This window comes from Leptosomus discolor, chromosome 6 (assembly GCF_034619465.1).
Source record: "Leptosomus discolor isolate bLepDis1 chromosome 6, bLepDis1.hap2, whole genome shotgun sequence".
Classification (NCBI taxonomy): domain Eukaryota; kingdom Metazoa; phylum Chordata; class Aves; order Leptosomiformes; family Leptosomidae; genus Leptosomus; species Leptosomus discolor.
This window is the reverse complement of record NC_141396.1, coordinates 62,277,460-62,303,013: the sequence shown is the minus strand read 5'-3', so window position 1 is coordinate 62,303,013 and position 25,554 is coordinate 62,277,460. Positions and strand designations below refer to the sequence as shown.

General features: G+C 41.7%; 1 protein-coding gene across 1 annotated transcript in view; it reads left to right on the top strand.

Annotated features, from left to right (window-relative positions):
* The window catches only part of CRHR2 (corticotropin releasing hormone receptor 2), a 105,656-nt gene that overhangs the window by 63,080 nt on the left and 17,022 nt on the right, over positions 1–25,554 (top strand). Inside the window, exons 6-9 of the mRNA XM_086466646.1 lie at positions 12–165; positions 3,650–3,710; positions 9,865–9,937; positions 24,070–24,155. Coding sequence (XP_086322772.1) covers positions 12–165; positions 3,650–3,710; positions 9,865–9,937; positions 24,070–24,155 — 374 coding nt within the window. The remainder of the gene's footprint in view (positions 1–11; positions 166–3,649; positions 3,711–9,864; positions 9,938–24,069; positions 24,156–25,554) is intronic.

Sequence of the window (25,554 nt, the reverse complement as noted above, 5' to 3'; positions counted from 1 at the left end):
TTCTTTTGTAGCCCTGGTGTCGGTGTATTACCACTGTCTACAATTATTTTGTGGTGACCAACTTCTTCTGGATGTTTGTGGAAGGCTGCTACTTACACACTGCTATAGTGATGACTTATTCCACAGATAAGCTGCGGAAATGGGTCTTTCTCTTCATAGGATGGTGTAAGTGACTTCTGTGTTGAAAATGGTGTTACGTGGTACCTGGCATTAAAGTGATAAAGACAACAGCAGCAAGAATGAAGTTTAAAAATCCCAGTGTGATGAAATCTGACATTCAAACCTAACTTGGTCAGAACAACATGAGATCAGGTTTAGCTCTTCACTGTGGTGATGACAAATAGGTTATTGCTGGATTTATCTTCTTCATTTAGATCCTCAGGCAGCTGGCGTTAAGGAAAGAAAGAGAACTCCCAGGCTCAGAATTTTAGGAATGCAGCAGTTCATACCACGTCCCTTTCACTTTGCTGATCAAAGCAGTGATCACAACCCCTTATACACTGCTCTTCAACATGGCGTGAAACAGAAAAGGCACTGTCCGTGCCCTGTGGACCACTCAGTCTCAAGAGACATTTTTAAGTCAGAAGCTGCCTAGAAGAGAAAGCGAATTATCTGCCAGTCCAACTTTGCAGCTGTCTTTTGGACTGCTGAGGGATTCGTTCCTAGAAAACAGCCTTTAACAAAGAGTCACATGTCATCTTTGCACTATCGTTGTGTCTGCTCAAAGACAGAAAAATAGCTCATTGCATGCCCTGTTACCTCACTTTCGTGTCAGCCTGGGCCAGAGCAAAGGCTGCACCTTTTCCCTAGCTGCATCAACATGAACTAGTCCATCAGTACAGGCTGGGCACCGACTGTCAGAGTAGCAGTCCTGCTGAAAAGAATATAGGGCTTGCAGTGGATGCAGGTTGAGTATAAGCCATCAGTGCCTTCTCATCATGAATAATGTAAAACACATACTGGACTGCACCAGGAGTGTGGCCAGAAGATGAGGAGAAGTTACTAATACTTTCTACTCAGCTTTGGTAAGGCTGCCTTTGGAATACTGTGGTTAGTTTGGGGTCTCTGAGATCAAAAGGGATGGGGAAAAAATGGAGATTATCCGGTAGGAGGTTGTCAATATGATCAGGGATCTAGAGTACATGCCCTGTGAAGTGAGGCTGAAGGCTTGTTTGATCTGGCAAAGTGGAAGATAAGGAGGGATCTGTTAGGTACCAGGAGTGATTTGAAGGATAGTTACAAAGATGATTAAGCCAAATTCTTCTTGGTAATAGCAAATGTTATAAGAAGGGACAGTGACCACAAATTGCAGATGGGGAGGTTCCAGCTGGACAAAAAGAAAACAGAAAACTTATCAAAAAGGTAGTGCAACACTGGAACAGATGACTTAGAAGCTGTGGAGTCTCTGACCCTGTGAGTATTGAAAATTCAGTAAGCTTAAGCGCTGATTGAGCTGAACTAGTGTTGATAGTTCTGCTTTGAGCAGGGAGTTGGACTGAACACCTTCAGAAGTCCTTTCCAACCAATATATCCATGATTTGAACTTGTCCAGGAGAAGTTTGGCAAGACAAGCCCCATGCAGGCAGCTTGTTTGTTTGAATGCATCCAACAGAACTAATGAATTTGGCAGTTGTTTTCTGTTGAAAGAGGAAAGGTGGGAAAAAGTCGCAAATATTTTCTTTTCTGAAAGTAGAATGACATTTTGTTCAGAAATTCCTCTTCCTCTCAGAATTGAGTAGAAGTAATTGAATTGCAGTTCTGAGGGCAGAAACAACCTTTAAAACAAAATATATCAGTCAATCCAAAATCAAATGGGAGGAAAGAGGAGTTGCAGTAGACAGAAAATGTCTGTTTGGGGAATTGATTCAATTTTTTTCCCAATATTTTTCAGTTCTGTCACAAACTGGAAAATCAGCTGTTCACACAGCTCTCACAGACCCCCTGACTGCTCTGGTCCCTAGTATTTTACCTCTCTCAGAGCCCTCTGGGTCTCTGATTACTGATGTAGGAGTGGTGTGAGCTGACTAAACCATTCCTCTCACCCTTTCAGGTGCTTTCTGGCTTTGCCTTGCCTTCCCATACATGATCTTTTACCATCCTCATTCTCAAATCCCTGGTTTTCGCTTCACAAGGAAAAGTTATATGTTTTCCTCTAGGAGAAAGAGCATAGCGCTTTTTTTGTCTTCATGCCTAGCAAGAACATGAGGGAAACAAGTGTGCCGGACCCTGTGAGTCAGTGGTGAACAAGATGGAAGACAACACAATCACTTGCAGGGCCCAAGAGCCGCCAGGGGTGGTGGTGGTGCAGGAGATCAGAGCTGCGCTGTATTTCTTGCTGAGGTTAAACATGACCACCTGGCAATTCAATCCCTTCCCTACTGTATTGTGGTTCTTTCCACTCCGCTTCATCTCTTTAAATCCTCTATTTCCCACCGAAGAGGCAACAAAGGGAAGGTTAAAAGGCAGTATTAGATCGAGGATGTGCTGACTCCTACATGAAGGTTTAAGTCATGTTGAGTCATGAATTCACCTTAGAGTAGCAGTGATTTCAGAGGGACGTGAACCTAGAGGTTGGAATGAGGGATGGAGCTGGAGAGGCTTGTCTTCTTGTTTGGTTTTGCCTGAGGTGACAGCTTAAAGGCAAAGGGGAAATGGAGAGGAGAAACTCTCCTCCGATTCTCACATCAATCCAGTGTTTGGCTGGAGAATGCCTGGGTGAAAAAGTTCCTGTTTCCCCCAGGAGGTCTGTGTCAAAAGGCCAGCTTCACTTACTCTTCCTCATTTCCAGTTTCCTGCTCCGGCAAATGCCCCTGAAACCAGCTGAACTCTGAAGGCCTAACACAAAACAAGCACAAGGGCAAGGCTCTCGACATGAGACTGGTATAATGGTAGAACTGGAAAGCAGAGGATATGGCACTGCAGGAACATTAAGTTTACAAATAGACCTCATCTACAGCAATGAGGTTGCACTCCCAAGGAACGCTACCGTAGCACCTTCTGGGTGCGTGGCCTTGATAAGAACTCACATTCGGACAGAGAGCACACTGCACATCATAGGGAGAATGATATATATAAAGGTAAAGTAGCTGGATCCTTTAGAAAGGGCAAACAATGAATGAATTCTGACATTGCAAGATACCAAGAGATTCTTTCTCCTAATCCTGTGTCACAGGGAAGACTCAACTGAAAAAAAAATGTTGAAAATGGGCTTTATCCAAACAGCCCCGTAAGTTTACAATCTTCTTGAAGCCTGGAAAATAAAAATCCAAACACCTACCTCCAAATGATGTTTCTAAGGTTTTGCCCTATCAACTGCAGGAAAATTAAAAGGGACCAAAATTGCCTTTAAGACAGCCAAAATTGTTCTGATCACGTATATAGAAATATAGATATGTAAGTGTGTTTGTTAATAATTTTATTAATTTTTCGTGCTGGTACTAGAGTTTTTTCTTTTTGAGATGATCTTTTTCATATATACATAAAGAGGTCTTAGCAATTGCAATGTCTCAAGTATACCAAGATAGGACCACTTGTATTTAGAATCTTCCAGCTCATTAACTAAGACTCTTCTCACACAAATCTGAATCTACATCTGTGTCATCCATCCATCCATGGGTTGTGATTAACCCCTCTTTTTTTGCTGTTGCAGGTATTCCTTGCCCAATCATCATTGCCTGGGCCATTGGCAAGCTATATTATGAAAACGAACAGTAAGTGATGTTAACATTTGTGTTTATGTGGCTCTCTAAATAAATTAAGAAATGCCTGCAGGCTGAACTGCTAATTTAGAAATAAGACTGATTGATAGGAAAGAGGAGAGGTCACATCACCTCCGTCCAAATCCAGACCATCTTAAATTTCAGACCACTACTTGAGTCAACTCCTGAAAATACCTTTCCCAAATATCCTTGGCCAAGCCCTGAAGTTCTCATTTGATAGGTTTATACATGGTTTACAGTCAGTGTAATCTCCATCAGTGGGAGTTTTGCTTGAGTTAGACTTTGGTAAAAGCTACAGTTGAGTGCTAAAGGATTTAGCCTTCTGGGTGTGCAGAATTCAGTTGACAGTCTGCCAAGAATAGTCTTATGGCTGGAATTTTTGTGTTTCTGGCTTTTCCAGTTGGAAATAGTCCATGAAAGTGAAAAATAAAGATAAAGAGGCATCTGTGTTTGGGGAATTTTTCCCCCAAACATTGATACTGGTCAGATATGGCTCAGCGTCTACTTTTCAACTAGTGTTTGGATCATGTCTGTTATCTGTTACAGCTCCCTTCCCTAACCTTAAGCAAATTCTTTTCTCCATGAATCTGTTTTTCGTGTGACCACACTGTCTGACTGTCACAGAATCACAGAATGGTAGAGGTTGGAAGGGGCCTTTGGAGATCATCTAGTCCACATGCTTTAATAATGGTGATGCGCTTTAAACATTGCTGTTGTGAGGGGGTTCAACACCAAGGTTTGATCCCCTCATTTTGGAAGACTGCTTATCACTCCCAAAAGAAATAATGGAAAGTAGGACCCCTGCTAGAAAGATGCCACAACAACTGGGATTGCACTGCCCACAAGCTGGATAGATGGAGAAACCACTGCATCGTCTGTACCACTGCCTTCTTTCACCATCATTGTGTGCCCACAAAGTGAATGTGAAAAATCTCCCCTTGATATGTCGTGGATATGAAGAAAGACGTGGCATGTTTACATAGGTATGTGTGCCACCTTCCACCACTGAAGGTGTAACTGGCCCAGATCCCATGCAACAAAAGAAAGGGGGACAGGGAAGAAAGACAAAGTGATCCTATTTGATATGCAGAATATCCAGGCTGTTCCTGTTGAGTCTCTAGTCTCAAGCTCTCTGCCTTGGGTGGATTATCAATTGGAGCTTGTGCTTTTAAATCCATGTCATGGACAAACCCGTACACTCTAACTCACATACACCATTTGCCTCACAAGCTTGCTGATAAGGGAGGCTGCAGGTTACTCTTGGTCAACCCAGACAATTAAACCTAATGTCGTGGGATGTTTTCACCTTTCTGTCTTTAATGCTGGTGTTTGCCTTGGAGTGAAACATTCACATACATCCTCACTGCACATTGTAACTACTCTAAATGTGTTGTGCATTGAGTAAGTGCAGAATTTGGCTTCTGCCCACCATAGCGTGAGGTGTAATGGCCTGGAGCCTCAGTGTCGTGCTCGCTTATTGTCAGCAGTGGGGCCAAGATTCACATACTTTATTCTGCTTGAGAAATAGAGACATGGATGCTTCAAAAGTGCCATTTCTTTGATGTAGCACACGCACCCAGGGAGACAGGCAGAGCTCTTGTAAATGAAGAGCTGATAAGGGCATTAAGCTGTAAAGCAAAGGCTATTAAATGAAATCTGCTTTTTGCATTTGTAGTAATGTCATATGCAGAGGGGACTGAGTAAAGTAAATGAACCGAAGCAAAACGGGAGATGTATAACTTGCTGAGGCCTGTCAGTTGTCATAAATATTCAGTCATCTTCTCAGGCATTAAAGCATGTGATACTTCAGATAGCCCCCGCTCACTGCCTCCCGGCCTGAGGAGAGGAGCAGATTCTGCTAAACCATCAAACTGAACCACATGTAGGAACGTACCTCTGGTACGTCTGAGACGTACACTTGTGTGTATTTAACTTACTTGTGGTCTATTCTCCTCTCCAGTCCATGAGCCATTGGGACAGTTTAGTCTAAACTTTGTTTAGACTTCGGTCTAAACTACTTACAAAATCCTTTGTCTGTGCTGGGATGATATAGAAATCATGCCTTTAATTTGAATTCTGTAAGTGTGTGCAAATATAGACTAATGAGAGAAAACTAAGCCCTGGATTTGAGAAATAATTGCTGTCAGGATACTGGAGCGTCTCTCATGTGAGGAGAGGCTGAGACAGTTGGGAGTGTTTAGCCTGGAGAAGAGAAGGCTCGATTGGATCTTATGTTTATAAATATCTGATAGAGGTTATGAAGAAGGTGGAGCCAGACTCTTCTCAGTGGTGCCCAGTGACAGGACAAGAGGCAGTGACACAAACTGAAACATGTGAAATTCCATGTGAACGTCAGGAAACCTCTTTTTACAGTGAGGGTGGTAGAACACTGGAAGAGGTTGCCCAGGGAAGGAGTGGAATCTTTATCCTTGGAGCTACTCAGCTGTGCACAGGTCTAGCAACCTGCTTCAACTGACTCTGCTTTGAGCACGGGGGTGGACTAGACAATCTCCAGAGGTCCCTGCCAAGCTCGGCTACTCTGTGAGAACAGGCTGCTGTCCCCAGTCAGCCTAGCTGTTATGCTCCATTTATCTTGACCACTGGGGAAATCATGTGTTATTCCCCCATGAGGTCAGACCTAGCAAAGTGGACACATGCAGAAAATAGACACTCTCCTGCAGCTTCCAAGACTGTTTGGATAACTCAGTGGACAGCCCAAAACTCCGGACAGAATGGGAAACTCCTCTTCTTCATCTGAGTATGCACTTCAGCTGTAACTTGTTTGGAGTTTGAATAGGGCTTCAAGTTATGTAGCTCATAATAGTTTAAAAGCTCAAAATAGCACACAGAAAGAATGTTAAGAAAATGCTTCAACCAACTTCTTAATTATTTTCATTTTTGTACTTACTGGAGATTGTGTTCTGCATAGTGATGCAAATATAATTGGTACTGTGGCAAATACCCTGTCTGGGGTTTAGCAGTACTTTAGTAAAATCAGACAACTCTGAAAAAAACTGGTTAAGTGTCAATAAAAAAACCTCACAAGTGATTAAGAATTATTGTAGTAATTTCATTGATGGACAGTTGGTAAGGGGAAGAACATTAGTAAGATCTAATTAACAATAATGATAAAACCAGTGGTGGTTTTTGTTATATAAGGAACTAACAGAGAACCATGAAGAATATTTATTAGTGCTATTCAATAGAAGTGTGTTTACATATCTGAGTCTAATCAAAACTGTCTTCCTAAATTGTCATCTTCAATATTCTGGGAGTGTTTGTGTATTCTTTCAGAGGTAAAAAAAAGAAAATGGCTTTTATTTCGCACAGATGGAATTAAAATTCTGATGCACCGAGTAATTTTCAGTTCTTTAGCTTTCTCTTTCAAGAAATGTGCAGTGCTGATTTTATTGCAGAAATAAGAACTTGTGGTGGATTTAAAGTAAGAGTTAAGATGACAGGCAGAAAAGCCTGCAATATCTAAGGTCCTAGTTTGAACAGTTGGACCGTAAATACGAAATATGGCTAATCAAATGCAGACATATGTAATGTCAGTGGCAAATACCTGTCCTCTCACCCTTACTCACTTGATTTAATGTGTATATTAGAAATGTTTAGATTACGATGTAACAGATCTGGTTTATAGCCTAATGAGATGAATGCTGTCCTAGAAAAGCTGCGTTTTCTTCGCCACTAACTACAGAAGGAACCTGGAGCGTCAAGCTGCCCTGTAGATGCCTGTGTTGTAGAAGTCTACCTTTGGCCTTGTTTCCTCAAATTGTGTGAAAACGTGTATAGACACATGGTGTTTCACTCAATGCAACCTTGATCTAATACTGGGCTTCAGATAATAGATGTCAGCATTTTGCTTTTCAGTATGGTCTTACAGTTAAGCAATATTTAAATTCCAAAGAGCAGTACGCAGCCTTTGCCCTGGAACCTCATTTGGGCTGTACCAGCTCTGTTCCAAATTCTCTGCTGACTTTTTCTAGCCCACTAAGTTCTGCGACACACCTCAGTCTGCTTCTTATTAGTCCCTCTGCTGGCTTCCTCTGCTGGCTAGAACAGCCAGCTTCCCAGAAACTCCTCTTCTAGCAGCTCTTGGTTCTCTGAGTTTCAGGCAATATATAGTATTTATCCCAAAACGCCCTTCAAAAACCTCTCTCAAATGTAGGTCGTGAAAGTTCTGGAGAGATGTATTTCCTGCCTTGGCATATCTTGTAATTAAATTTTCTTCATATCTTACCATGTCTGTAACAACCCCCCCCCAAAAAAATCATTCCTTTATTTAAGGCTGTCCTGAGGATTCTTCTTGGATGATGGCTTGGCTAGAGGAAGTACCTGATTGCAAATCTTGCTCTCATCACCAGATTTTGGAATATTAGTTGCAAAATTATCAATTTACACTAATTTGCAGTCAGTGCATCAAGAGAATGGGACATGTCTTATATTTAGGAAATATTCAATGATTTCTCATTCATTTGGAACTTAAAAGATGTAGAAATTGAATAAGAAAAGGCAAACAATCGTGTTTCTAGATACCTCATAACTAGGATATGCCTAGGTGCATACCTCAATGCATATCTCAACATTTCTGTACAGTCAGTTCAGTAAGAGCATTTTGCAATGGGCAAACATCTCCTCGTGTCTTAGCAAGCAATACATTTTGGGGACGTTACGTGATCCAAAGGAATTCCATCTGAACCATAGCTCTGCTTATCTCAGTTTATTTACCTTGATCTTGTGAGGGCACGTCTTACAGACTACAACCTCTTTGAGGCAACAAGTATATTTCTTACATGCTTCTAAAAGTGCAAATCTTCACCTGTCTTCATGGTCTCCTTGGCTCAGGAATTATCCTTGTTTTCATGTCTCCAGTGGCACTAAGCTTATCTTTTGTCACAAGGTGAACACAGGGAAGGCATAATTTTTGCTGTGTAGACTTGTTATGTGGCATCCACAAAAGGGAAGAAAACTCTCAGACCCTTGAATTCCAAAATCTACTTCCTAAGGGATGTGGAGCTCCAATGACTTAAACCGTAAGGCATTATAATAGCGAAGTTGTATATGCTTAGTGGAACCAGGATCCAGACCACGTGGCTGTATCTGTACTATTAAATTAGCTGGTCCTGGAAGTGTTCCTGGGGCTGGAGTCCAAATAGCATGGAGTAGTTCACATCCGTATTCTTAAACCCTTTTGGCCTCCACTTCATGGTAGCTGCAGTCTGTAGACTACTGGGAATGTTGTCTGGCTCCTGCTAGCGCCAGATTTGTTCCCCAGGAATAGTTTCAGAATTGGCTATTGTTTGGCCTGGGCCAAAATTGCACCAAGGAAAATGTAATGGTGTAAATAATTGAGTCCAGACCTGAGCCCAGTTTCTGATTCATTTACTGACATGAATGTAACTGATTTATTACTCTCGGTTAAGAGAATGAAGTGAACGTCAGTGTGGGTTGTTGTGAAATCACAGGCTTAGCCTGTTGTATAACACAGCAGGGAGGAAAACACTTGTAATTACTGGAAGTCAAGCCAGCGCTCAGTCTGGTTTGAGGCCCTTCAGTTTACCTGTGGTTTCACTTAACCTGAGTTGCTTTCCCTTTGCTGACATTGGATCAGTATTTGGTATCTTCAGATGATGTCTCTGTACTGTATGCTGGATTTGGTGGTCACCAGCTTGGTTCAAAGCTAATGGGATAAACTACTTATTCATCCCATACCTTTAGACATCATTCCATGCAACTCGAGACGTATTTGCTGTAAGTAACAGCCCTTACTTCATGGAATTTTAGTGTCTCTGAGCACTGCAGTGCTTTCCTTACACAAAATATTTCTACCATCCCTTTTTCAGACTCAGCAGGACATATCTTCTGCAGGTTCTCACGTTCTTGGAAATGTTTACATGGCAATAGCAAAAAACATGGTGGGAAAATTAATGGTCTAATGGGAACGGAAAATGGGGCTCAGGTCTGTGTCCAAACAAAAGGTGGATTTGTAGTAGAACACTCAATCACTTGTCGATTATGTATATGATTAAACAACTCGGGGAATAAGGCAACATCTCTCTATGGTGTCCTTGATATTACAATCTAAAAGAAGTGTATTCCCCTTTATAAATTATTTTCTTATTTATTTTGTTTCTTACAGATGCTGGTTTGGAAAAGAGCCAGGGAAATATATTGACTACATATATCAAGGGCCAGTGATTCTTGTTCTCCTGGTAAGCATATATGTGGGTGGAAGGACACTGCCATCTCCCATTGAAGGATAATTTCATAGGCATCTGTGATGTTCCATATCTACTTTTATGTAAAATAAGACACAAACAAGGTCAAACATCTTCAGCTGTTCTCTGAAGTTGCCACAGTAGCTAACACTGCAAGTCAGAATTGCAGTGATCTGGTTTTGGCTGTTTCCTTGACCTTAGGCCGCTCTCCTTTTCTCTCTGTAATGCTGTTTGCCTTCCTTTATACAATGTTTTGAGATGTAGGAAGGAAACGTGTTCAAAAACAGGAGGTACATTACAATATCTGCTCATCCACTTGAGGCTCTTGCGAACTAGGGCAATTCTGTCATGCACATTGATTAGAAAAATATAGTAATCATGGTAAGGAATTGCATCTCTTTGTAAAGTCATCTACGTCTTCTACATCCCCATCATTGGTGTGTATGTGTTAGCTTTCCTGTTGTTAAGTTTCCTTGTCGGTGCTGCCTACGGTTAACAGGATGTTTATCTGTTTACCCAACACTCTGTCTTCTGTGCCCACGAACAGTAGTCAGAAGAAGAAGGAAGCTTATGCATAAACCATTTTGAACCTTCAGCTAAAATGCAGTGATGCCTTCCCAGAAAATACTGTGTGTGTGGATGGAAAGGATCAATGCTGTTAGAAAGGACGATGCTGAAAAACTCGATTCTACTGTTCCACTCCTTTGTGGTAAAAGCCAGCTAGGAAGAAGGCAGATGTCCTAACAGAGAATTCACAGGTCTCAGTGGGGTCCCCTCTCTTGGTGAACCAAGACTCAGTATAGCTGTCCCTTAGGCCTCTCCAAGACCCACGGAGAAGGTGCAAGTACTCCAGAACAGGCAGCCACTGCCATCTTTTTCAAGGTTTTGAAGCCTTGTGCTCTTACCTTGTCAGTGCTGTGCCTTTCCTGTGATTTAGCATGGAAAAAGCTTCACTGTTGCCTAGGAAGTCAGCTACTAATCTGAGTGTTTCCTAACCTGAAATCAGGAGAGATAATTTCTGTGTTAATTGTTAAGATGCAGCAAACAGATCAGATTGTGCATAGCTAAAAAGAGGGGGGGGGGGGGAAACATATAGGAGTCTGTTTTTTATGTAAAAATTCTTTTCTTTACGTTCTAAGGAGAGAAGTACAATTGGTGTGATACACACAGTGTAGTTGTGTGTCTTCAAGGGAGCCATCCCAAAAAACACAAACAGCCTCACAGTAAATTGGCTCACTGATACAGAGACTAACTCACAAACAAATCCTGTTTAGACAACACAAGCTAGCAGGTTTGCAATACGCAGAACATTAGTTTTCAAATCATTGCCTGGAAGTCTGTGAATCTACCATAACTCCTTGAGTCAACAAGATCTGTGGGTGGCATCTCTGGCAGGTACCATAGGTAGCTTAGAGTCATGAAAATAGCTTTGTCCTCCCCAGAACATCACTTTCTATTTAAAGACTCCAAAGAGGCACAGAAAATGGAGGTACAGTTGGAGGATGGCTCTTTATGTAGAAGTCATTAAATCTGCCTCTAATATTGAGTAGCCTTGAGACCCCTCTAAACTGAGCCAATAACTATACTGCCCTGAACTGACATTGTGTATTGAACCTTTCTACATTGTGCTCACTTGAGCTGTAATTAAAACACTAATGAGATAACAACAGTAATTGCACTGTGGGGTGGAAAGCAGCTGATACAATTTAGAGGAGTAACATAAGGGCAAGCCCTTCCTTCCCTCTCTTCATGGTTGCTCTCATCAGAAAGCACTGCTGGTTGAGGAAAAGAGCTCTCCAGAAATAAAATCTGAAAGGTAAATCTGAAAACTCCTGTTACAATACACTCCTGATTGCTGAAATGTACACACACCCCCTTTTTTAAAAAACCTGAAAGGTAAGTCCTTTGTTCGTAATTAAAATACACAAGTTCATAGTGTGTTAAAGCAACCTGACAGGCTCATTTTTTGATCCTGGATGAAATCAAATTGTATGTGATGACTCAAGCATCACTTATTATTATTGGAGTTACTGACCCTTTCAAGGGTGCCATGAGGGATGCTGGGTTAAGAGCACTGAAGCTTGATGCCTGCCATACAATCAAGGCAACAGTCAAACATCACCACCCCAATATGCCAGTATGCCTCTGCCTTAACATCAATGGGGGCAAAGTGCTGCTTTCCTTTCCCCTCCAGTGGACAATGCTCACCAGAAGTGGAAGACACAAAGATTTCAAAAACAGTACAACTCTGTGACCTCTTTGAGTCGCAGCTAATGAGCTGTATTTGAACTAATGAAGAACTGAAACGTTCAACTGACAGTCATGTTTTATGAAAGAACGTACAGGACAATTCCGTGAGAGAACTATCCCAGTGTACTGCTGGAATGATAAGAGAGACCTGAATGTTACTAGAAGAAAGGAATTTTATTTCCAAAAGAGTCTTCACGCTAAAAGTCTAAAAACTCCATCAAATTACAGTTCCTGTCCACAAAACAATTTTTTGTTTTCACCCGCTTTAGTTAGTTAGGAGCCAAGTGCCCGCTGTACAGCTCAGCTGAGGTTTGCTTACCTGTTAGACAAAGGTAGAATCACTCTGTTCAAGGGGCATCATACTAGCCAGTGGCAATGTGATTAGCGTGCTCTTGTTGATAAATAGTTCCAGAGGAATAAAACCTGCTTCTAAAGATGCTGAGGCTCTTTAAAAGATAGGAAGATTTTGTCCATCAAAAATTATTTCCACTCATTTTGATTTCTTATTTTTCTTGCCTCTATGCATTGGACTGCTGCAGCACAAGATAGCATATCACCATGAAACAGGTCATGCAGGAGTTCTAAGCCTCACTGGGAAATAAAGATCGACCAAAAATAAAGCGCTTCGATCATGGTAGCAGTCCTCAAGTCCATCTTCAAACCATATTATTCTCTGTTATGTCTCAAGGTACAAAAACTTTGAACAATGCAGTAGAGAGATTTGTTTGATTGCTTTCCCACTTGTCTTTAGAAGAAACTTGAACATTGACTTGGGCTGAAAACAAGGAAACCATTTCAGAGGCAAAGGAAACTGGGTATAAATGCTGATCCTGAATATTGGGCGAGAAACCCGTATTTTTATTGACAGAAAAAGTGAGGGAGAAAATGTAGGTAATCATCCTTCTTTAATTCATTCCTGAATGGATTTTGGCTTGAACATATCCCAAGAGAGATGTAACCATTCAGTACATTGAATGCTTTGAAATTCAATTTCTGATAGCACTAGAAAAATACTCTATTTTCTCTGCAAATTAGTGGGTTTTTTTAAAATTTTGGTATCGTCCTCAGAATGGCATAATGAAGTTTTAATCATACCTCCCTCTCTGAAGGTAAAGAAGGGGCAAAGGGTTGGAAATACATGCCAATGATCTGAATTTCAGACTGATTTTATTAGGAAAAATACATTTCTTATGTGCAATTTTAAGTTGGTGAACCATGAGAACACAGCGGAGCAGAGGACGAACCTCAAGAAATAGGCACCAGAGGCAGTTAACTGAGCTGCTTTTTTTTTTCTCGGTAACTACTGTTGTGAACTGACCCCAGATATGAACTGCTCTGCAATGTTTCTCGGAACTAAAATTGTATTAAATATTCAGTTTTTCAAACAAGCATATCAATTATTTAGGTTTTTTTCAAACCTTAGATTCAGCTTTAATAGATTTTTTTCCCCCTTGTGCTTGAGAACTGAACAGTTTTCTAACCTCAGCTTTTTGGGCCTTGTTGGAAATAATTCACCACACTCAATTAACTGCTGGCAGAAGAGGATATGTGGGAAGACCTGGAGTTCACATCTGTCTCTGCCTTCATCTGCTATTTACTTTTGAACAAGTTAGGTGCTGCTCTAGGTCTCAGTTTCCTCAGCTATAAAGCAAGCTTAATGATACTTATCTGCCTTTGTAAAATGTTTGGAGACCCCTGGATGATGAGTGCTGTAGGAGAGTTAAGTGTCCTTAAGAAGATAGGGTTGTCCTTATTGTAATGTGGAATTTTGCTCAGGAGACAGCTGACACGTATACCAAAGTGGTCTTTACACTGTGCTAATCATTAACAGCATAAAATTTTGGTGGTGGCAAGACCAAAGCTTGCCCCAGTACTCAAGGTGTGGCCACACAAATGCAATTTTTTAGCAGCATCCTGTTCTCCGTTTTATTTTCTTTTTCTTTCTCAGGAATTCCAAACATTTTTTTGTTTCCTTTCTTGAATATCCCTGGGAACTGAGATGAAATTTTCAGGGAGCTAGCTAGTGTAATTCCAACATTTCTTTTGTGAATGAAAATATCCAGAGCTCGTCACTCTTCAAGTAATTTAAGATTGCTTTACTTCCCCATTGTATTACCTTTATATCATGTGATTTCATGTGCTGTCTTATTGCCTGGTCATTTAATATTGTGAGTCCCTGTACAGCTCTTTGCAATCAGCCTTTAGTTTTGCTATCCTGAGTAGCTTAGTGTCACTAAAAATCTGTCAGCCTGCTCTTCATTCCCTTTTATAGATCACTAAGGTCTATGTAAAACAGCACAGATCTCCTGGTAGCATCTCTCCACTGAGAAGACAGACTCTATATATTCCTACCTTTTCTTTCTTGTATTTCTATGCATAATGTTCTTCCCTCCAAACCTCCAACGGCCAAATTTCTATAAGACCCTTTGGAGAAACAAATTTAAATTCCTTTCAGAAACCCGAGTAGACTGTCTGCTGGATCTCCCTTGTCGCGGTGATGACTCTTTCAGAGGACTTCACAAACCACATAATTCTTCCTCTTTACACTTCATTTCTACAATTACTCTTCTTTACAGTGCTTGCAAAGAATTTGTCCAGCTCAGCTTCAGGTTATGGGATATATCAATATCTTATATATAGCAATTGCTGGCTGATATTCTGGAAGACCACGTCATGGAGAAATTTTTGGTAAATATCTGAGTTTGTTTAGTTTTTCAAGACTGTGGAAAGATACGGTGGTTTTGTACGTACGTCACAGAGGAGAATGGAGGTACTTAAGCTTATTAGTATTATTAACAAAAAGGAAATCATCATAAGTGACCATTAATTTATTTAAGCTAAATTAACAAGACTTCTAGCATTCATAGAAGTAGGCTTCATTAGCTGTCTTCCAATAGAAGTAAAGGAATAGTAACAATTTATTTAATACTGCCCGCTTGTGCAAAGGATGTTTCATTATAACTGTTTACCATAGCTATAGGGCTCAACTCAATAATTCTTCCCGTCCTGTGTCCTAGTTTATCAGTGTAATGATACTCTACAGTGTTCACACGTTCATTTTTTTTTCTTGAAATGTGCTACTCTCTGCTTTTGCATGATAGGATACTCACATAGGCATTTACACTTCTGAAGAGCAGAGGCATCTTTCTGCCATCCTATTACATACATCTTTTCCCAATATGTCTTTAAAAATATTGCAGGTAGGGGAAATAGGTTTATTAAGCAACATAACCAGTGTTTATGGAATCCATTCCTTTTTGATATCTCCAATAGATAAAATTCATGGTGTATCTTAAACTTGATCTTCACTTCCTTTTGCTTGACTGTAATGCTCTACTCCAAATGTTACAGTCCACATTGCTAAAGTTCCATTCTTTTGCTCTTCTAAAACAGTCATAAAGGTTTGTTCATTTGCCATTTTATATACAGAAGCATTGCATCTGTGTATGTATCTATATGCTGTTCATTTTTGTTTTTTTCTGAAAAGTATTCCTTATATCTGTGCAACCATCTTCCTTGCTGATACAATTACTTCTCTGAATATTTCCTGAGTTGCTGCTGACTCTCTTCACACTTACGCTTTGACTTCTACACTGTTCTGTTCAGAGACTGAGAATTTATTATTATTATCATATATCTTTTCCATTTTCCCTTCTCCTTCCTATCTGACTGGCTTATGGTTTTTCTTAACCACTGGATTGCTGATTCATTTAGTTTTCCTACTGATTTTTTAAAATTTCTTTCTCTTTACAGATTCCCAGTTCTTTCATTGCTGACAAAGTTGTAGTTCATGGCCTACAAACTGTAGACATCCCTAAGTTTTTCTTATAAGACATTTATCATAATTTTCAGTGGTTTTCAAGCATGCTGTCATAGCTACACATAGGATGAAGATAATATGCTAATTTGATTACAGTCCATCCAGAATTTATCTCCGATTCTGCCATCATTGCTATTACTGTCTTCCTGTGGTTTACATTTTGTAGCTGTGGAGTCAGCAGCGTCAAACAGGGTGTCCAATACCGTGTACACTCCTACAATGTCTCTTTCTTTCTATGATTTCTAATTCTGTTTGTGAGATGTTCCACAGGCAATAAGAAACTCTTATGACCAGCAGCAGTTGCCCATAAAACTTTCTCTAAAATTCATCCTGTCAGGTCTTACTCAGAATACTTTCCAGATAGGAAATTACATTTCATCAGCGAGTTGCTGGGTGGTTCCTCTTTGGACGAAGACTCTCTCTTGAGTCTTCTCTTGTGGTTCTTCCTGTCAACACATGGCAACCTGAACCTGCCCAGCCTGGGGAACTGCCAGGTGGACTATTCACAGCAGCGTGCCCATGTTTTAGGCTGTCTTGTCATCTCGGTCATTTTCAATGTGCTGGTGCGCTGAGTTGGTTGTCAAGGGGTTATCACTCCATCCAGGCAAGAACTCTCTGTGTGCCATTGCTATTTTTGCAAGGGGGTGTGTGAACTGGTATTGCAACATTCAGTGTGTTCCTGGCTTATGAGGTGAAATAGTTGGAGAGAAGCCGTGTTGAGTCACATGTGACTAGAGACCCCATGGTAGTTGACTGGACTGGAGAGTGACCTGCAGTGTGTTTCATTCACAAAGCTTTTTGAGTACAAGATGTTTCAGGAGAAACAGAAGGACCAGCACAGTAGTAAGAGGACCAGAGGTGGGATTATAAGATTAGAAAAAGAGACTGTGGACATGCTCATGCACAATGTGAGGCTCCAGTGAGGAAACAGTGTGATCCCAACTAGGACTGGAGTTGTGTTTGGACTTGGGTTTAGGCGACAGTGCGGGCAAGGGTCTGTGTGCTGATGTGTAACACAGACATTAGGTAAGGAAGGTGTCTGTTCATTTACCACTCTCTCCCTTCTTCACCAAAACACAACTGCATCCCCTTCACTCTTCAGGATGTATATAGTCCTTCTTGCTTGCCTGAAGAGTTGGTCTTTCACTGCTGATCTAGGGAGTCTCTTCCACAGTCTACCTGATCATGACCATCCACCACAGTATGCCTCACTCTTCTTAATTGCATCTCAATGTCCCTGATCAGATAGCGTTTTCCAGCACTTTGCTGTATGCCAAAAGGAGTTGTTGAGATGCCTGTGATATTTGAAAGGGAAACTTTTGTGATAAAAGGCCCTGTCTGAGAATTGTGTCAGGATGGTATGACAGAACAATTAAAATGAGGCATTAATAAACTGGCAGACTAATCATTTGCGGTCAGGTTGACAGTAAATAGTGCTCCAGCTAAAATGACTGCTCTGGTGCTAATTTGGGTTACTTAATCCTGGAGTGGATTTTACCACATTGTATAAAAATGCAAAGCCTAAATAGAATAATGTTTACGTTACGTGGAAGTGAAAAGAAGCAAACATTCTAGGAAGCACAGAAGTACAATCTTTCTGTGAAGCATAAAATAGGAAGACCAGCAGAAATGAGCAAAATGAATGCTAGTTGTCCATTAAACTCTCAAAAAAAGGAGCAGAGCTTAATGATTTCCCATTTAAACTCCTGAGCTTAAGGAAAACTCAAAGAAGCCTTCACAGTCAGTTTTCCCTCTTCTTTGCATCTTGGAATATTTTGGCTATTTCCTCTCACTAAGGGAGATAAATTTCCTCTCAAATGGAGTTTGGTTTTTATGACAGAAAACTTTTATGACCGAAATCTTTCACCAAAAAGTTTCTTTTGGTTCAAAAGAGCTTTTGGTTTGTATGTTCAGATTAGAATTGATCAGAGCCAAAACAGATGGTCCAAATGCTTTTTGGATCACTGGCTTATAACTCCATTTTGGGGCTCTGAATTTTCATCTCAGTTTAGAAATGGAAACACTAAAATTCCAAAGCCCTGGCAAGATATGAAACTACTTCTTTCCCATCTGTAGTTGGAGAGAGTCTTATTCCAGCACTAAGGATATTCTTAGCACGCAATAAATAAAAGTAAGAGAATAAGAAATAAGCTGTTTTATTCTGACTTCAAGACCTCACCTTTGGATTCATTTTCTCTCTCGATAAGTATCAAGGGAAAAAATCCTTAGTTCTGTTTTCCATTATGAAGCAGAAAACATGTATAAACAGAGATGAATAAAAATATCAAGTGAGATTAAAGATAAATAAGAAGGATGCACTGCCTGTCATCATGACTTCTCTTAAATGTCTATTCATCAGTCTCCGTTTATGGAGCTAACATGTGGGTTTTGTTAGAGCTGTCCCATTCTGAGAGAAATTAATTTGTTGACACAGAGCTCCAATAATAACAAGAAAGTCCTTGACAAATAATTGTGTACTTTGCTGGATACAGTACAGAGGCTCTTTTCTAGGAAAACTCACTTTGCAGTAGTAGGATCTTTGTTCCTTTGAAATGCTTCTATATATATATATAAGGAATAAACACCAGAGGCTTCATCTTCTTTGCTTGTAAATCAGAATCAATCTGGTAGTCACTAGAACTGTATGGTGTCTCTCCAGCTGAAAAAATAGCTCCATTCTCATTTCAAAGACTTCAGCTTTCACAGGCTGTGTGCAGCAGCCGGTTGCATGTTTGATTCCCAGATTGTGGCTTCTGTCCTGAACGAACTCAAGCTATCACCCTGTGGGCTACAGCATCAGGCCCAGCGTGGATAAATGGATGGTAAGAATCCATCTGATTGTGGAGCGAAAACTGATCTTCAGATTAGACCTCTGAGTGCTACTAAAAGGTCCTACTGAGCCAAATGTCTTTCTGAAATGGAGTCTTTTTTTTTAAAGAAATTATTAAAATTGAACATACTGAAATGTTTTTCTAGTAGACAAAACCAGAAACAAGTATTTTAATGTAACCACATTTGCATCATTTGCCTTGGATCTTTTTGCCTGTGGAGCTCTGCGGTTGAGAGGTTATCCTATCCAAGTCTTAAAGATCTCCCAGAGAAACCTAAATAGAGGCAAGAGGGAACTCCTGATGTTGGTGCCTCAAAACATTTTCTACGCTTTCATGTCAAGTCACAGATCCTCAGTAGATACAGCCACATTCGTTCAGTTACTGCTCAGGTGGGATACCACTGGACAATCTGAAGATCACCGAATGATTTGTGTGGACAACTGGTGCAAGTCCAAGCACTATTTAAAGACACTTATTTTAAATATACCACATGAACCACTGTTGAAAAGTGCCTGTTTCTTGGCACTGAATATAAATAGAGCCTGGGATAACCAGCTGCCTAGAAGTAATCTAAAATTAACAATCCAACTCGACTCCTTATGCTTTTACTCTTATCCTCACTGTGTGGTGGAATCACTTTATAGGCAAGTGTCTTGGTTTGAAAGACAGGTGTCTGCGGAGGAAGGCAGGAGCCTCCCTTGAAATAGAAAATGCAACCCCCTTCCCTCCAAATAATTATAATTTTGAAATTAATGGGCCTTCAGGCAAAGATATGGGGAATAGGAATAACAGTTCTTTACTAAAATATATATATATATATAACACAAGGCAGGAAAAAAAAAAGAAACAAACAACCCACTGGTTTACACTGACAGAGTCAGAAATACAACCTGACACCCTGTTAGGGTGGCAGTAGCAGTCCGATAAGATGCTGGCTGCAGTCCTCCTGAAGCGATGGGTGTAGTTCTGTGGAAGCAGCGATCTTGTAAAAGGGTCTGGTCTTCCTCCGAAGGTCCAGTGGTAGGTAGGTAGCTCTTGTCCTCTGGAACTCCAGTGGGGGGGGGAAAAACTCCTCTGGGAACCCAGTGGAAGAAGGCTGCTAGGGTGTTCCAGCTCTCAGTTTTTATTTGGCATGGACTGCTTGGCTCCTTCCCCCCCGGGCGGAGCATCTCACCATGGGATGGGGAGTCATGAGGCAGTTCCTTGATGGGCCATGAACAGGAGATAGCCCAGGAGCGAGTTATCGATGGGTCAGGCGATAAGGCATTGTTGTGCCCATGAACAGGAGATAGTCCAGAGGGGGGAGGCAGGGAGCGCTGCCCCACCTGGTCTCAACAGCTCCTGAAGATGGTCATAGAATACTTTTTTTCTTTTGGCACATTTTACACTGTAACCTAGGACAGCAAGGCCAAGCCACTTGTCTCTCTTAGTTACCTAATCTAGAATGAGGAAGAATGTTACTCTTTTTCCTGAAGAAGCCTGTGGGATGAAGCCAGAAAGGAGCTTCGTGCATAACAAGCCAAAGACTGCACTTGTGTGCTGTCCTGGTGCAGCAACCTATGTGGAAAGTAGCAAACCAAGCCTTAAAAGAGCTGCATCCATTATTCATAGATTCTAAAGCCAGAAGGAGATGTGAATGTTTTTTCTAACCTTACTTCATGTATAAAAAAGGCCATAGGGTTCTTCCGACTTGATGATTCTCTTTGCATCCCAGCCATCATCTCTTGGGCTGATATATATGACTCATTTTTCCCGTACCTTCCAGCCAGCCCAGAATGCTCTAATTCTCCCTGTCCCATTTACCAGCCCTTTAAAAAAAAAGGGCAAAAAAAAAAAACCCAACCAAACACACACAAAAAAAAGCAAACCCCACAACAAAAACCCAAACAACACAACACACCCCACTCTGCTTTGCGGGGAAAGACAGACCAAATGTTGATGTTGGATTTTTCCTGCCCTCCTTCTTTTGGAACATGTTTCTCTTTGCTTTTCAGGCAAATTTATTTTCTTTTCAAGTTTTCCTCCTTCCTCCTCATGAACTACTAAACTGCAGAACTCACTGTCGCTGGGTGTTGCAAAGATGAAACCCAGAGGAAATTAAGTTAAGGGATTAAGGGAGGAGAAGCTCATTGAGGCAGTGATGAGTCTCTAATACCTGTCTCAAAAAAAAACAAGTACTCAGAGTTGCCTGTTGCTGAAAGCTAGGACTCTGTACTTGGCCAATGTCTTTGAATATTTGTCCTTGCACTCTTCCTTTACACATCAGGGTATGCACAGTGATCAGATGACTGGGTGTCAGGTCTGACATTTCTCCTTAGGCAACTACCAGGGCTTTGATGGGCATTTTAAATTCATTTATTAAATGTTAGCAAAGTGTAATTGTGTGAGTACTAAACTGGTCTGAGCTCTGGAGCTGATATAACTTGGGACCCTCTCTAAGAATAGGGGTGACAGTCACTCTGAAATGCAGACCTGAGATCACCGAGTACCCCCTTCAGGTAGATTTTAGTGTCTGCCTTCAGATCCACGGGCTTGAACACTGCCTGTGTGACTAAGGGTACACAGCATATTCCGTGCAAGAACTAGGAAGAGGCTCAGAGTGAATGGCCAATGCCCCTGTTCTGGGTTCAGTATTCCTCTTTCCTAGAAGATGCTGTAGAAACAGTGTCCCTAGCAGGCTTTCCTCTGACACCCGGGCAGCTTGTTAGAAGGAAGCACCAATGTATCTGCCTTCGTGTTGCTGCTGTAGACAGTTGTGGTCTCTTACCAGCCCTGGGACACATGTACCAGTGCCACCCGTAGGCCTTGGCTATGCCAGAGTACCTCACGTGCTACTGTGGATAGTGCTTGAGTAGCTAATTGTCTCCCTGAATGTGGCCTCCACTGGAATCAGATTAGAACTGCAGAATGTGCTTTTGGTGGTACCCAGCACACAGTGAGCTTCAGCCACGACAGTCCGTGTTACTGCTGCCAACCAGATGAGCCAGCCAGCTGTCACTGGGTGACATACATGAAAATCTAGGCGAGACGTTTTAATACATCCTCTCTGCTGTATGTCATCGTTGTTTTCTTTCTGCAGCCCTCGGATAGGGGGAGCTTAGGGGAAGGAGTGGGAGAATGAAAAATTGATTTATATAAAGTAAGAGTGTTTCTAGTGCAGTAACTTACAAACTTTTCAGCTAGCAATTCTCCTTCTGGACTGATGAATCACACTTTTGCAATTTCATTTCAGAGAAGATCAAAATCCCTAATTTTTCTGATGCAGCTTGTGGCGGTTTGAATTTCCAGTTCCCTACTGTCACATCAAAGTAGGACTCATAAAACTTGAAATGCCTTTTCCAGTTAGTCACATTAATCCTATGTGATTAGTCCTATTTATATTTGAACTTGCCCTTGCCTAAGAGTCTGTAATTCCATCTGACACCTTCCATTACGATTACAAAAGTGGCAAGTTTTGGATCGGTGCCTTTTTGCACTTCTATCCTCGATAGAAGTAACCCAAACCTGGCTCTGAGCTGACGAAGAACTTCAAGATTTGGCAGCAGAATTTCAGAGACAGAAGTTTTCTTTCTGTGGGTGAGGGACACTCCCATCCACCTCCCCTGCAGTGGAGGCTGCCTGAACATTTCTCTTTCTGTTACTGAAGAATGGTGCGGTCACCAACATGAGGAGTTTAAGATTCGAGTCAAATCAGTGATATGAAGCTGGTTTTGTCTCTGATAAATAAAGTGAGAACCAGTTGACTTCAAGCTCTTAAGTATGACAACGACAATTGTAGCAAGAACAAATATACAAACTGCACTGTTTTATTTGTTTCTTGTACTCCCTAAGGCCCTTCTCTGCTAAGGAAATGATTTCAAAAAATGTCACGTTAATTCCTAGAGCAGCATTTTTGCATCTCACACAATAAGTGTTTAATGTACATGATTCCCACCGCTGCCAGTCTCTCAGTGTCCATTCAGGTGCTTATTGCCCCACTCATTATTAACGATGCTCCAGTAACCACAGGGAACGATATGATGGATGCCAAGATACTGTCATCATTGAAATGTACCACACCGCATGGGGGGAAAAAAAAAGGAGCGTATTTTAAGAACACCTTTAAATTGGCAGCTCTGCTACAGGGTTCATAAATAGTCGAAAGTCAATTACAGAATTGTACCATTCATAGACTGCAAAATGCCAGGAGCCCTGGGACTCTGGAAATGTGTGCGAGAAGTGTCTTCTCACGAGCTTTGGTTGTGACCTCAGCAGTCCCGAGGTAACAGTTCTGTGATTCTGGCAGTGTACATCAACAGTTTTGAGACAGATTAGTGTCTTGTAAGCCACCCTACTTTTATGTGTTGAAATAAACCCAAAACTTGCTCCTGGGTGCCAAATCCTTTTGCTGATCACAACCTACAAATCAGAATCTTCTTTTCAGGGTTTTGGTTTTTTTCTTTCCTGTTTACACTGAGAGAAAACTTATGTAAGGAACTCGCTAGCAGATGCTGCAGCAACAATAATTAGAGCAAATCTCAATTCTCAGTGGTGAGATGGTAACAGAGATAATAATTACCTAGCTCAGCAGATTAAAAAGGAAAGTGGTAAACATCTCACCTTTAAAGACAGTGCAAAAAAATAGGCATTTTTCAGGTATGATTCATCTGCTCTGTTTCAAATGTCTCTTGTGGAGTGCAATGAATAGCCTCCACTGAATACAAAGGGAGTCCGGTGTGACTAGCTCCCATTCAGATATCTGCAACGCAGCCTTGTACTGTGGTCTGGGGAGCCCTACCTAACCATTACAGCCTGCTGTGGAATGGGAGGCTGGTTTCAAACACCTGCCATACCGACACAGCACAGTGCTGCCAAATACTCTGTTGAGGGAGCCTCGGATGAGCTCAGCCAGAGACAGATGCAAATAGCCAGACAAATCCCACCCTTAGTTCCTTGAGGCACCCAGGAAAGGAGTAAAAGGCAGTGAAAGTAAGTTCCTTGCTGGGACCATTAATTTTGTATTCCATTTTCATTGCTGTTTTGAAAACATTAATAGCTGTTGGATATTTGCTGCATAATCTGATATTTCTAGTAAACTTGTGAGACTTTTGCAATCAATGGTAAAACCAAGAGGCAGTTTTCAATCAGATTAGAACTGCAGAATGTGCCTTTTAAGGCATATCACATCCTTTAAGCCATTTTTTGACTCACTGGTCTTATTTTTTCCTCTCTCTCTTCTTTTCCAGATAAATTTTGTATTTCTATTTAACATAGTTAGGATTTTAATGACAAAGCTGAGAGCTTCAACCACTTCAGAAACAATACAGTACAGGTAAGTCAGCTGGTGCTTCTTGCTGTTTCTGGTGTTAACAAAGAACTGCCCTGTCCTTGTCCCATCTTTGTCTTTCCATTGATCTCAGAGGGTATCTTTCTTGCCCCTTGAGCTCATACAGTTGAGTACCCAGTGTTTATTTTTGCAGGCTATCCATAAAAGCATGCCTGCATTTTCCTCTGTCTGCTCCATTTCTACGTCCAAACAATGTAAACACCCTAGGCTAACAGGTACAGACCAGTGTACTACCACAGCCACCAGCCTTTTTAACCTCCTTCAGGCTTGCACATACCCCAACACACATGAAGTTTCTCCCTTCCCATTCAATTTGAAGGATTCAATTTCAAGTTAGGATAGGAACTTCGTCAGTTTCTATATGTACTCAGGCGTATATATTATAGAATCATAGAATAATTTAGGCTGGAAAAGATGAGTCCAACCATTAACCTAGCACTGCCAAATCCACCAGTAAACCATGTCCCCGAGTGCCACATCTACACATCTTTTAAATACCTCCAGGGATGGTGACTCAACTGCTTCCCTGGGCAGCCTGTTCCAATGCTTGACAACCCATTCAGTGATGAAATTTTTCCTAACATCCAATCTGGCACAACTTGAGGCCATTTCCTCTTGTCCTGTCACTTGTTACTTGGGAGAAGAGACTGACCCCCACCTCACCATAACCTCTTCTCAGGTAGCTGTACAGAGCGATAAGGTCTCCCCTCAGCCTCCTCTTCTCCAGGCTGAACACCCCCAGTTCCCTCAGCCGCTCCTCACCAGACCTGTTCTCCAGACCCTTCCCCACCTTCGCTCCAGCACCTCAATGTCCTTCTTGCAGGGAGGGGCCCAAAACTGCACCCAGCATTCGAGGGGCGGCCTCACCAGTGCCCAGTACAGGGGCACGATCACCTCCCTGCTCCTGCTGACCACACCATTGCTGATACAGGCCAGGAGGCTGTTGGCCTTCTTGGCCACCTGGGCACACTGCTGGCTCATGTTCAGCCGGCTGTTGACCAGCACCCCCAGCTCCTTTTCCACCGGGCAGCTTTCCAGCCACTCCTCCCCAGCCTGCAGCGCTGCGTGGGGTTGGTGTGACCCAAGGGCAGGACTCGGCACTTGGCCTTGTTGAACCTCATGGCATTGGCCTCAGCCCATCGATCCAGCCTGTCCAGGTCCCTCTACAGAGCCTTCTTACCCTCAAGCAGATCAGCACTCCTACCCAACTCGGTGTCATCTGCAAACTTACTGAGGGAGCACTCAATGCCCTCATCCAGATCGTTGATAAAGAATATTGAACAGAACTGTCCCCCATACTGAGCCTGGGGAACACCACTTGTTACCAGCTGCAAACTGGATATTGTATAACTATACCGTAAGTCCTTTCATTCAGCTGGTCTAG